Raw genomic sequence first — 12641 nt, forward strand, 5'->3', positions numbered from 1 at the left:
ATCATGCACCAGCCTCCGGGAAAGTTGAACGATACAATGGCCTGTTAAAGACTACCTTGAAAGCAATGGGCGCTGGGACGTTCAAAAACTGGGATACGCATTTAGCAAAGGCCACCTGGTTAGTCAATACTAGGGGATCTACCAACCGAGCTGGACCTGCCCAATCAAACCTGTTACGTACTGTAGATGGGGATAAAGTTCCTGTAGTGCATGTAAAAAATATGCTGGGTAAAACAGTCTGCGCTACTCCTGCCTCAGGAAAAGGCAAACCTATTCGTGGAATTGTTTTCGCTCAGGGACCTGGATACACTTGGTGGGTGATGCAAAAGAACGGAGAGGTCCGGTGTGTACCTCAAGGAGATTTAATACTGGGTGAGAATAGCCCATGAACTGAATTGTACCATGTTAAATAGTATATTATACTGTATGTTATCACTACCATGATTACTATAGGTGACTAATTAGAATGTATGGAAAAGAGTGTAACCTGAGCATGACATAAATGGTATGGAATAAGGGGTGGATAGATGTCCTGGTTTCAGTTAGCACAGAATTAATTTTCTTCCTAGTAGCTGGTGGAATGCTGTGTTTTGGCTTAGGATGAGAAGAGTGCTGATAACACCCCGATGCTTTAATTGTTGCAGAGCAGTGCTTATACTAAGCCAAGGACATCTCAGCCTTTTGCTCTGGCCTGCCAACGGGCAGGCTGGGGCTGCAGTAAGAGCTGGGAGGGGACAGACCCAGGACAGGTGACCCAAACTAGCCAAAGGGGTATTCCATACCATCTGACGTCATGCTAAACAATATATAGGGGTGGCTAGCTGGGGGGAAGGGGCCGGACTGCTCGGGGTTAGGCTGGGCATCGGTCAGCGAGTGGTGAGCAATTGCATTGTGCATCACTTGTTTGTACATACTATTATTACTTTCCTATTATCACCATTGTATTATTATTGTTATTATTGTTATTATTATATTGTTATTATTATTTTCCTGTCTTATTAAACTGTCTTTATCTCAACTCACGGGCTTCACTTTCCATTTCTCTCCCCCGTCCCAGAGAGGGAGGGGGGAGGGTGAGCGAACGGCTGCGTGGTGTTTAGCTGCCAGCCGGGTTAAACCACGACAAACCTAAAACACAGCATCCCAGCTCTCTGCAGAGCTAGCGACTGTGGAGTGTGTCCCTGCTGCTCCTTCCAGATCGGTCTCTTCAGATGTCCCTTCTGCAGGCTCAATCCCTCTTCCTGCCCCTCTGTCACCAGGCCATGCCAGCTGCTGCCCCTCTGGGGCCAGGCCATGCCAGCCCCTCTCTTGTCCCCTCTCTTCAGCTCCTGCCAACGGGCCCCTGCCCCCTGCAGCCATTCTCATCATTCAGCCAGGGCCTCTGGTCCTGCTGCCTCCATCTCCTCCTCCACAGCTCCAGCCCCAAACTGGGCCAGACCCGGCCCTCATCAGGGGGTCTGAGAGCACCGGCCCTGGTAAGGGGTACATGGCATCCCAAGGAGATAAGGCCGAAACTACTCAGGTCCCAAAAGGCCAGCAGCACCTCCAGCCTCCATGTGTTCATCTTGAACACGGTTTTCATCCTGAAGCCTGAAGCTCACACGCTGTTCTCACTCCGGCTCCTTGCTCACAGGCGTAAATTCCTGGAGTGCATTGAGGATAACGTCCAGGTACTAGACAAACCAACCAGAGAAGTGTTACTGGACCTGACGTTCACCAACGCAGACAAACTCATTAAGGAGATGAAGATTGGAGGGTGTCTGGGCTGCAGTGACCAAGCCCTGCTTGAACTGGTGATCTCAAGGAATATGGGCCTGGTGAAGAGCAAAGTCAGGGCTCTTAACTTCCAAAGATCGAAATTCCAGCTATTTAAAGACCTAGTGATCAAGATCCTGGAGCAGTGTCCTTAGGGACAAAGGAGCTGAACAGAGCTGGCAACTCTTTCAGGATGCACCAAAAGCAGCGTGGCCAGCAGGGCGAAGGAGGGGATTGCCCCCTAAGCTCTGCTGTCGTGAGACGCCACCTGGAGCCCCGATTTCTCCCATTTCCTCATTGGCTGAGTACTGTGGGTTCACAACGTACTCAATGCCCTTCTATACCATGCATGTACAATTTTATTTGACCAACTGTTAATTTTTCCTTTTCTTTCCCCCCCTTCTTCTTTCATGAGTAGAGTGCCCGTGATTTTTGTTTTTCCTGATTTCATACTGCTCATCCTGTTTTTCTTAGCTATTCTCCTTATTTTGGGACAGGGGGACTTTCCCCTTACCTGCTTAACACACGCCCCACTGCTGTGCTGCACAACCACTTTTGAATATGCAAGGTTAGTGGGATTTTCCACTGCAAAAACACATTCTGTTGCAGAAATACAACTTTCTTTCTCACAATTTCCCCTTTTCTTTTCTTACTCCTATTGTCATTTTTGCACCTCTTCACACACTTTGGTGTTGCGTATCCTAGCTATGAGGCTGGTCAGAACTGGTAGGGCCAGAAAGTAAGGGCTGCATGGCACCCCAAGGAGATAGAGGCCCAAAATGCTCAGGCCCCAAAAGGCCAGCAGCACCTCCAGCCTCCATATCTTCATCTTGAACACGGTTTTCATCCTGAGCCTGAAGCCCAAACACTGCTCTCACTCTGGCTCCTTGCTCACAGGTGTAACCTAAAACACAGCAGCCAGCTCTTAGCAGTGGCCCCGGGAGAGCAGCCCCAACCCTCCCAGCCAAAAGGATGCCTGGGGTCTGGGCTTTAGGCACCTGAAAAACCCAGCGAGCACCCTGCTCCTACCCACCACCGTGCTCCTCCGCACAGCTCCGCTACCGCACTCAGCTGACGCTGACTGTGGCCACCTCAACACACTTTGCCTTCGTCAGCTGCTCAATCAGCTTATTCCTCGCTGACGCGCAGGCAAAATGACAGCCAAGCCCCCAAACCCCACTTCTATAGGGCCACGTTTGTGGTGCAATGGTGACATCACTTTGACACGCAGTGGTTGCCATGGTAGCCCTGGGCAGAGCTGCACTTGGTGTCCCCAGGCAGGGACCTTTGTCAGGGCAGCAGGGACTGAGATGGAGAAGATGCTAAAACTTATCCAAATTAGTCTTTAGCTACACATACGGTAAAATATCCTAATTATCGGGGATGTGGATGGGAACTTCAAACTATCCTAACTATAGGGATGTAGATGAGAACCTTAGGAGAAGCAGATGTAAAAAGAAGATATAGCTCAAGGCCAACGGATGAGGGAAGAATGAACATCTCATTAGGAAAGAAAGAACAACTCGTTGGCAGGAAAAAAGGCAAAGGTAAACAAAAAACTTCTAAATACTGTCCAACAGCAGGTCAAAGTCTGCTTTCTACAGAAAAATCCCTCTTGTGTGTGTCCCCAAGCAGAGGATCACCGCATTCCTCACAGCATGTTTCACTAGCAGACAGGGGACACCTTAGTCAGTGCTCTGTGCAAATCTTGAGCATCAGTCTCAGCAGTTTTGTTCATTTTGCCCTGCAGATCCAGGCAGATTTTTGTGGTACCCAGGGACTCCATCAGGGATCAGGAGATCTTTACATCTTTGGGATGGAGGGCCAGATCCTGGTGAATTTGAAAAAAAAATCCTGCCAGGATCTGTTGTGGGAACTGGGGTTATTTAGCCTCCAGAAAAGGGGGATGAGGAGAGAAAGTGGGGCCAGATGGGGACACCAGAGAGCTTGGTACCCTCCAGCATTGGAGCTAAGTCAGAGAACTCGTTGCTCCTCCAGGCATCATCAGGCACATCCCGTGAGGGCACACTGCACCACCTCTCACCCCTTGTGCCCTTTTCCACATGCTCTCAGAAACACGCAAGAGCTTTTGGCTCCCAGGTTTGTAAGCAGGACCTGTATACATCAGCAAAGGAGCTGCCACTCTGCCCTGGTATTTCTGCAGCTCTTGCAGGGAAGAAGCTTTGCCCTGAGCAGGAATGAAGGGAGGCAGGGAGCAGTGCCAGCAACAATCAATTTCTCTTGGAGAGCTGTGCTTTGCCGGAGTTTCATACTCTTGGTGCTTCCCCACCTGGCCTCACTCACCCAGGGCCTCCATCCCTGCTTCTGCCACCCCCTCCTCCACCATCTCCACCCCCAACTGTGCCCGGCCCTTCTTCTTGGGCAGCCTGGCCAAGAGCTGAGAGGAGCACCCCCGGCAGCCATTTGGGGACAATGAGGGCTGCCCAGGGGCCATTCTGTGGTGAGGAATGGCCACCCTGGCAGCCATTTTGTGAGGTGCCATGGCTGCCCTGGTGGCCTTTGCCATTGCCCATTTTTTCCCTCACTCCTCAATACCTGTCTTCCCTTGCCCTGCTGGCAGCACTTTGCCCAGTGCAGCCCACAAGAGCAGCAGCCCTCTTTGTGGCGAGGGCCCTTTGCTGGCTCCGGTTCAGCTCGGTGCCCACCAGGACCCCAGGCCCTTCTCTGCCGGCTGCCCCCAGCAGGAGGTGGTGCCGGGCTTGCTCCACCCCAGGGGCAGGACCCTGCGCTTCTTAAGGAACTTCTTGAGGCTCCTCTCAGCCCTTTCCTCCGGCCTGTCTGTCTGAGCTGGCTGTGAGCCCCAGGGGTGTCCAGCCAGCACCCTCACTAACCCAGGGCCTCTGGTCCTGCTGCCTCCACCACCTCCTCCACAGCTCCAGCCCCAAACTGGGCTGGACCCAGCCCTCATCAGGGGAGAATGAGCCAGGGCTGCCACTGCTAAGGACGCAAGGACCTGGGAAGGGTAATGGGGTCAGAGGGACAGGGCCCAGCCCAGTGCTGGGTGGAGGTGACTTTGAGGCTGTGGAGAAGGGCCCTTGCTGCCTGAGCAATGGCCTTCCTTCACTATTGCCTCCTAAACAGACCCTCTGCAGAGTGCCCCAGGCATGGGCCCAGCTCTCGGCTCATCCCTACTGTGCCCGGGGAGAGTTTGGGGTGATACCAAACCTGGCTCCTACCTTGGCCTTGGTGTTGCGTATCCTAGCTATGAGGCTGGTAAGAACTGGTAGGGCCAGAAAGTAAGGGGTACATGGCATCCCAAGGAGATAGAGGCCCAAAACGCTCAGGCCCCAAAAGGCCAGCAGCACCTCCAGCCTCCGTATCTTCATCTTGAACACGGTTTTCATCCTGAGCCTGAAGCCCAAACACTGCTCTCACTCTGGCTCCTTGCTCACAGGTGTAAGCTAAAACACAGCATCCCAGCTCTCTGGGATCTCTCAGATTGTTTGCAGGCACCTCCATATCATGCCAGGATCATGAAGAAACTGTTGGGGTGGAAATGTGACTGAGAATGAGCCAGGGCTGCCACTGTGGGGACCCAGGCGGCAGTGGCATCTCATAGCCAGAGGCCGCTGCAGAGCCTGGCACAGCTCTGGGATGGGGCTGATCACCTTTCCGTGCCTTCCTCCTGCTCTTCCAGCTCAGTCAGCTTCCCGGCTAGCTCAGTCGGTAGAGCGTTAGACTCTTAATCTCAAGGTTGTGGGTTCGTGCCCCACGTTGGGCACCATTCCACCCCTCGCCTCTGTTAAAAGCATATTTAAGATTACTCACAATATACGCTTACTTTACAAGTAAGCAATATACAATATACTCTTACTTTACAAGTAAGCTGCTCAGAACAGGTAGGGCCAGAAAGTAAGGGGTACATGGCACCCCAAGGAGATAAGAGGCCCACAGTGCTCAGGTCCCAAAAGGCCAGCAGCACCTCCAGCCTCCATATCTTCATCTTGAACACGGTTTTCATCCTGAGCCTGAAGCCCAAACACTGCTCTCACTCTGGCTCCTTGCTCACAGGCATAAATTCCTGGAGTGCATTGAGGATAACGTCCAGGTACTAGACAAACCAACCAGAGAAGTGTTACTGGACCTGACGTTCACCAACGCAGATAAACTCATTAAGGAGATAAAGATTGGAGGGTGTCTGGGCTGCAGTGACCAAGCCCTGGTTCAACTGGTGGTCTCAAGGAATATGGGCCTGGTGAAGAGCAAAGTCAGAGGTCTTAACTTCCAACGATCGAAATTCCAGCTATTTAAAGACCTAGTGATCAAATTCCTGGAGCAGTGTCCTTAGGGATAAAGGAGCTGAACAGAGCTGGCAACTCTTTCAGGATGCACCAAAAGCAGCGTGGCCAGCAGGGCGAAGGAGGGGATTGCCCCCTAAGCTCTGCTGTCGTCAGACCCCACCTGGAGCCCTGATTTCTCCCATTTCCTCACTGCCTGAGTACTGCGGGGTTTACAACATACTCAATGCCCTTCTATACCATGCATGTACAATTTTATTTGACCAACTGTTAAGTTTTCCTTTTATTTCCCCCCCCCACCCCCCCTTCTTGTTTCATGAGTAGAGGATTTTTGTTTTTCCTGATTTCATACTGCTCATCCTGTTTTTCTTAGCTATCCTCCTTATTTTGGGACAGGGGGAGTTTCCCCTTACCTGCTTAACATACTCCCCACTGCTGTGCTGCACAACCACTTTTGAATATGCAAGGTTAGTGGAATTTTCCACTGCCAAAACACCTGCTATTGCAAAACCACAACTTTCTTTCTCACAATTCCCTCTTTTCTTACTCCTATTGTTATTTTTGCACCTCTTCACATAACCCACTCTGGAGTTTTTCCAACATTAAGGCACAATATATTTGTTCAGATGTCATGGGGGGTTACAGATATACAATGCCATTATTATTATATACAATATTATTATTATATTATTATATACAATGTACAAATACATTATTATTATTATATGCAATGACAGATATACAATGCCATTATTATTATTATTTATTATTATTATTATTATTATTATTATTATTATTATTATTATTATTATTATTATTATTATTATTATTATTATACCAACAAGTAGTCATTTGAGCCAATTCCATTCAGGTAACCACAAAGTGAGTTTCTCACAAATGTTTTTACATCCCCAGGAAGTGTCATCTTGAGCCACTCTACGTAGGATCTTGTTGTGTTTTTTTTTTTTTTCCAAATATTTTTGAGATCAGTCAAATTCGTCCCTTTTGATGTACATGTATACAGCAACTAGCATTAACTACAGCACATGCTTCTCCTTGTGAGGTTAATAGTAAATCTAATATCATTTGATTCCGGAGTACTATTTTTACAAACTTGTTACCTCCTTTTGTAGTGCCTGGTCTGCATCCAGCATGTTCTTTTCTAGTTCTTCAATTATAGGTGAGATATTTACAATACCTTTTTCCAATTCATTCACCCCTAACCAAGGTAAAAACCACCTTGCAAAACTGTGAAATGCCCTGTTTCTTTTTCCTAGAAGTTTATCTGGAGTCCTCTCAATTCTGCATGTGGTCTCAAGGGGCTTTGGCTTTGTGGGTTTTCAATAATAGTTACATGTGGAATTATTGCCCCCAGGGTGCAAGCTCCCTTCCACCCTAGGGACAACACCTTCCTGGCTTTATGGCCACATAGCCAGTACCGCCACTTGCCATTTGGGACAGGCGATTCGGTTACAGGATTCTCATGTTGTATCTGGTGTGCATTACGTATATGTGCAGTTTGAGATCAATGAGCTCTTCCCCATCACAACTATGGTGCAGGGAGCACCAGCATTAAAAGGGTTTCTCAAATAAAACTCCCAGCCTCACCAAAACGTTCTTTTATCTTTTATTGCTGCCTCTCCCTACACCATGATTGACATGGTGTGGGAGAGCGCAGTCATCTCAGGTGACGTCTGCTGGTCATCTGCCATGGGGCCAGCACATCCCAAATTTCTTTCTTTCCCAAGCTGGACGGTTGTTCTTCGAGTGCTTCTCCGTACTCTGTTCTTAATCCGCCCCCACAAGTGCCAGAGACACTTCAGCAAGCCACGGTGACCTAGGCCAACGAATATTACCTGTGGCAGTGGCTCCAACCCAGCTCTCTGCAGCCGGTCAAGGGCATCCGGGACAGGTGGCTGTGCCCATGGGGGCAGAGGCCACATGGGATCTGGGGCGTGGAGAGAGTTCTCCTGTCCTGCTCCACGCACAGCCACAGTGCTAGTGACTGTGGAGTGTGTCTCACGCTGATATACTTTAGGATCCGTTCCCTCCTTCCTGCTTGGTCTCTTCTGCAGGCTCGATCCCTCTTGTGGGTCCCTAGGCAGAGGCTCAGAGCATATCTCACAGCATTCCTCACAGCATTCCTCGCAGCATTCCTCACAGCATTCCTCAGAGGAATCCTCAGAGGAATCCTCAGACCTTTCTTCATTACCCGCATTTTTGGGTAGCTCTACCATTTCTTTCCATTCGTGTACCGTCTTCCCACCAACAGCCAGTTCAAAGCCTAGCTCCACCTTAATTTTCACCTCTTCCTCATACACCAGGATGTCCAGGGAGTGGATGAAGATGGTCAGACTGGGCATGGCATGGGTTGCTGCTTCACTCTTGCTGTGGTGTGGACAGCTGCTCGTGAGGCACCGACGGCACTTCAGGCAGACGGGGAATACCTTATTCAATGCTCTGTGCAAGTCTTGAGTATCACCCTCATCAATTTTGTTCAGTTCGCTCAGCAGCTCCTGGCAGATTTCTGTGGTGTCCAGGGACGCCGTCAGGGATCTGGAGATCTCTTGTGTGTTCATGATGGAGGGCTGGATCCTGTTGAATTCTGATCTTGTGGCCCCTAAAGTTCTTCTTCGATGGCCATCTGATGTTTGCCATGGCAAATGTGTTGCAGACACATCGTTGCAGACAATTGGCAAATCTGTTGCAGACACATCTGTTGCTGTGCTTTGGATGTTGCTTTCGCTTTGTCCTTTTCTTTGTGGTTTCAGCTGGTTGCGGGGGGAGCTGTTGGACAGGAAAGAGCCAACACCATCCGTTAGGCTTCTCCTTACAGAACAACCAGGTGATCTCCCAGCACCCTGCAGCCAGCCCTGCCAGCTCTGGGATGCTCTGGGAGACGTAAACTCTTGGGGACATGGGGCAAGCTCCGTGCACAGCATGGTGCTGCGCCTCTTCCTGCCATAGGAGGAAAGGGCCGTCCTGGTCCTGGGGCTGGGGACAGAGAGGGGTGCTAGGAATGGGGGCAGCCAGTGCGCTCTGTGGCAAGGGCTACAGTGGTACTCAGCGGACTGAGGGGAGATCTCCTTCTGGCCTTCAGCTTCCTCATGGCAGGCAACAGAGGGGCAGGCACTGATGTTTTCTGTCTGGTGAGCAGTGATAGGCCCCATGGGAAAAGCATGAAGCTTGCAGAAATATGGTTTGATTGGGGGCGGGGGGCTGTGTGGAGCCAGGTGTTGGACTTGATAATCCTTGTGGGTCCATTCCAACTCAAGGTTTTCTGTGATAGATTCTGTGGATGTTAGCAGAGAGCACCTGCTCTACTGCTAAGGGGCAGCTGCTCGGGCAGGGGGATGTAGGTGTGGGGTTCCCCATCCAGGAGCTCCCAGAGGGGAATGCTCCACACAGGAGTGAGCTCTGCTTACCCTGCTAGCAGATTGTTTGCAGGTACCTCCACATCGTGCCAGGATCGTGAAGAAACTGTTGGGGTAGAAATATGACTGAGAATGAGCCAGGGCTGCCACTGTGGGGACCCAGGCGGCAGTGGCATCTCATAGCCAGAGGCCGCTGCAGAGCCTGGCACAGCTCTGGGATGGGACTGCTCACCTTTCCGTGCCTTCCTCCTGCTCTTCCAGCTCACTTTCTTCCCAGAAGAGCCCTACACCAGAAAGCAAGCCTGGCTCAGTGGGGAGTGTCCCCTCGTGGCCAGGATGGCCCCTGCTCAGGAGGCAAGGACCTGGGAAGGGTAATGGGGTCACAGGGACAGGGCCCAGCCCAGTGCTGGATGGAGGTGACTTTGAGGCTGTGGAGAAGGGCCCTTGCTGCCTGAGCAATGGCCTTCCTTCACTATTGCCTCCTAAATAGACCCTCTGCAGAGTGCCCCAGGCATGGGCCCAGCTCTCGGGTCATCCCTGCTGTGCCCGGGGAGATTTTGGAGTGATAGAAACCTGGCTCCTACCTTGGCTTTGGTGTTATGTATCCTGGCCACGAGGCTTGCCAGAACAGGTAGGGCCAGAAAGTAAGGGGTGCATGGCACCCCAAGGAGATAGAGGCCCACAGTGCTCAGGCCCAAAAAGGCCAGCAGCACCTCCAGCCTCCATATCTTCAGCTTAAACACGGTTTTCATCCTGAGCCTGAAGCCCAAACACTGCTCTCACTCCGTCTCCTTGCTCAGAGATGTAACCTAAAACACAGCACCCAGCTCTCAGAAGTGGCCCTGTGAGAGCAGCCCCAACCCTCCCAGCCAAAAGGATGCCTGGGGTCTGGGCTTTAGGCACCCGAAAAGCCCAGCGAGCACCCTGCTCCTACCCACCACCGTGCTCCTCTGCACAGCTCCGCTACCGCACTCAGCTGACGCTGACTGTGGCCACCTCAACACACTTTGCCTTCGTCAGCTGCTCGATCAGCTTATTCCTCGCTGACGCGCAGGCAAAGTGATAGCCAAGCCCCCAAACCCCACTTATATAGGGCCACGTTTGTGATGCAATGATGACATCACTTTGACCTCATAATGGTTGCCACGGTAGACCTGGGCGGAGCTGCACTTGGTGTCCCCAAGCAGGGTCCTTTGTCAGGGCAGCAGGGACAAGCCCAAGCCTCGCTGAACCTAAATCCTGGACATACACACCCAGGGTGTTGCAGAAAGCTATGAAGCCATTGAGGAAGTGGCCCCAAGACCCCCACTGAGGGTTTGTGGGGCAGCACACCCCAGGACACAGCCCAGAGTCTGAGGGAGGCTCCCTAGGGGCCATCATGGCAGCCACTGTGCTTGTGGCACTGGAGCTGGGGTCTTAACTTCCAAAGATCGAAATTCCAGCTATTCCTGGTGATTTCTGATCTTGTGGCCCCTAAAGTTCTTCGTTGATGGCCAGCTGATGTCTCCCATGGCAAATGCGTTGCAGACACATTGTGCCTTTCTTCTAATGTTTCTCAACACTCTGCTCTTCATCTGCCCCAGGAGTGTCGCAGACACTGCGTGGAGCCACCCTGACCTAGGCCCATGAAAGGCACCTGCGGCAGTGGCTCCATCCCAGCTCTCTGAAGCTGGTCAAGGGCATTTGGGGAAGGTGGCTGTGCCCATGGGGGCAGAGGCCACATGGGATCTGGGGTGTGGAGAGACTTCCCCTGTCCTGCTCCACGCACAGCCACAGAGCTAGCGACTGTGGAGTGGTGTCCCTGCTGCTCCCTCCTGCTCGGTCTCTTCAGATTTCCCTACTGTAGGCTCGATCCCTCTTGTGTGTCCCCAAGCAGAGGATCACCGCATTCCTCACGTCATTTCTCACTAGCAGAGAGGGGACACCTTATTCAGTGCTCTGTGCATATCTTGAGCATCAGTCTCAGTAGTTTTTTTCATTTTGCCCAGCATGTCCATGCAGATTTGTGTGGTGTCCAGGGATTCCATCAGGGATCTTGAGATCTTTTGCATGTGGGGCTGGATCCTGTTGAATTCTGTGCTTGTGGTGCCTAAAGTTCTTCCTTGATGGCCAGCTGATTTCTCCTGTGGCAGATGTCTTGCTGAGGCAGCTACACTTTGGACGTGACTTCTACTTGTTTTTGTGGGGTGGCTCAAAGACTGAAGGAATGATACCTGTGTATAAACCAAAGAACGGGAAGGGTGTTGGTGGCTAATGAGGATGTGTTGGATAGTGTGGGATGTGAGCCTAATGCTGAGGGTATGGAATAAGGGATGGAGATTGTACAGGTTTAATAGTCAGCTAGCAGTGAGGATTGCTTTTGGCATCACGTCTTTTTTTTTTTTTTTTTTTTTGGTTGTTTTCTCTTTTCCCTTGTACCCAAATTAAACACTTTGCCCTTCAACCCATGAGCTTTTCTCACTTTTGCCCTTCTGATTCTCTCCCCCATCCTGGTGGAGTGGGTGAGTGAGAAGCTGGGCGGGGTTCAGCTGCCCACCGGGGTTAGCCCGGAAGAGGAAAACTGCAGTAGAGGAATGATTTTTTTTCAGGACAATTGCTCAGCCACGCTCAAACCTTGAGGAAAGCAGCATCCACAGGCATGCAGCCCCTCCTGGCACGACCACTAGCAGAGAAGTCTGTCCTCCTTCACCAGATGGGAGGCTGCGGGCTTTTCTTTCTGCCTCCCCAGAGCTGCAAACAGCTCTGCACAGCGCAGGTCAATGCTCCGAACTCTCCCATCCTCGTATGTCGATCCCCCATGGTGGGAATCGCTCAGCGCTGCCCGCCGTGTTCCTGGAGGTGATAAATGACCCCCAGGCATACAAGCACTTGGCCCCGCTGGCCTGGACCCACCCCAGTGAGTCCGAAGGCGTGTGGATGTGCCAGATGGCCAGCTCCCGTGGCCAAACCAGACTTCCCACAGCTCGCAGCCTGCACCACCAGCACACAGAGCACTGCAAAATGCTTCTGTTATTAACAATCCCTTAAGTATATTACACCTACCGCAACAATCCTCTTAGAGGAAGCCATCAAGACAGATGATAAAGAACAAGGTGTCACTTACATACACCTAGGCTTTAGCCCGGATGGAAAGAGCACGGCCCAGGGTGCGGGGAGAGGTCACAGGGCTCCGGGGCTCTGCTCAAGGCTCTGCCCCCAGCCTGCAGCCAGGAGGGCTCTAGCCCCTGAGCCCATTCCTCTCTGTTTAGCCTAA

General features: G+C 51.5%; 1 protein-coding gene and 1 non-coding gene across 2 annotated transcripts; one reads left to right on the forward strand and one right to left on the reverse strand.

Annotated features, from left to right (window-relative positions):
• The first annotated feature begins 5424 nt into the window (after positions 1 to 5424).
• Positions 5425 to 5497, forward strand: TRNAK-CUU (transfer RNA lysine (anticodon CUU)). Its single transcript has one exon. It is a non-coding gene; the product is annotated as a tRNA-Lys (tRNA).
• A 1285-nt stretch (positions 5498 to 6782) lies between these two features.
• On the reverse strand, positions 6783 to 10436 carry LOC140002047 (uncharacterized). Its single transcript, XM_072035136.1, has 5 exons — positions 10327 to 10436; positions 9973 to 10197; positions 9621 to 9672; positions 9440 to 9494; positions 6783 to 8801 (listed from the first exon to the last, which is right to left on the reverse strand). Exons 2-5 carry the CDS (start codon positions 10138 to 10140, stop codon positions 7658 to 7660), a joined length of 1419 nt encoding a protein of 472 aa, XP_071891237.1. The 5' UTR covers positions 10141 to 10197; positions 10327 to 10436; the 3' UTR covers positions 6783 to 7657.
• Between the last annotated feature and the right edge of the window lie 2205 nt (positions 10437 to 12641).

The sequence above is a fragment of the Anas platyrhynchos genome, chromosome 3, assembly GCF_047663525.1.
Source record: "Anas platyrhynchos isolate ZD024472 breed Pekin duck chromosome 3, IASCAAS_PekinDuck_T2T, whole genome shotgun sequence".
NCBI lineage: Eukaryota > Metazoa > Chordata > Aves > Anseriformes > Anatidae > Anas > Anas platyrhynchos.

What these genes read in the sequence shown, in the direction of transcription:
- LOC140002047 (XM_072035136.1), bottom strand. Translation starts at nt 10,140, where the DNA reads ATGAAAACCGTGTTTAAGCTGAAGATATGGAGGCTGGAGGTGCTGCTG. An exon ending in CAGGAGGAAGGCACGGAAAG is followed by an intron (nt 9,495 to 9,620) that starts GTGAGCAGTCCC and finishes CTACCCCAACAG; the next exon opens with TTTCTTCACGATCCTGGCAC. An exon ending in GCAAACAATCTGCTAGCAGG is followed by an intron (nt 8,802 to 9,439) that starts GTAAGCAGAGCT and finishes CCTGTCCAACAG; the next exon opens with CTCCCCCCGCAACCAGCTGA.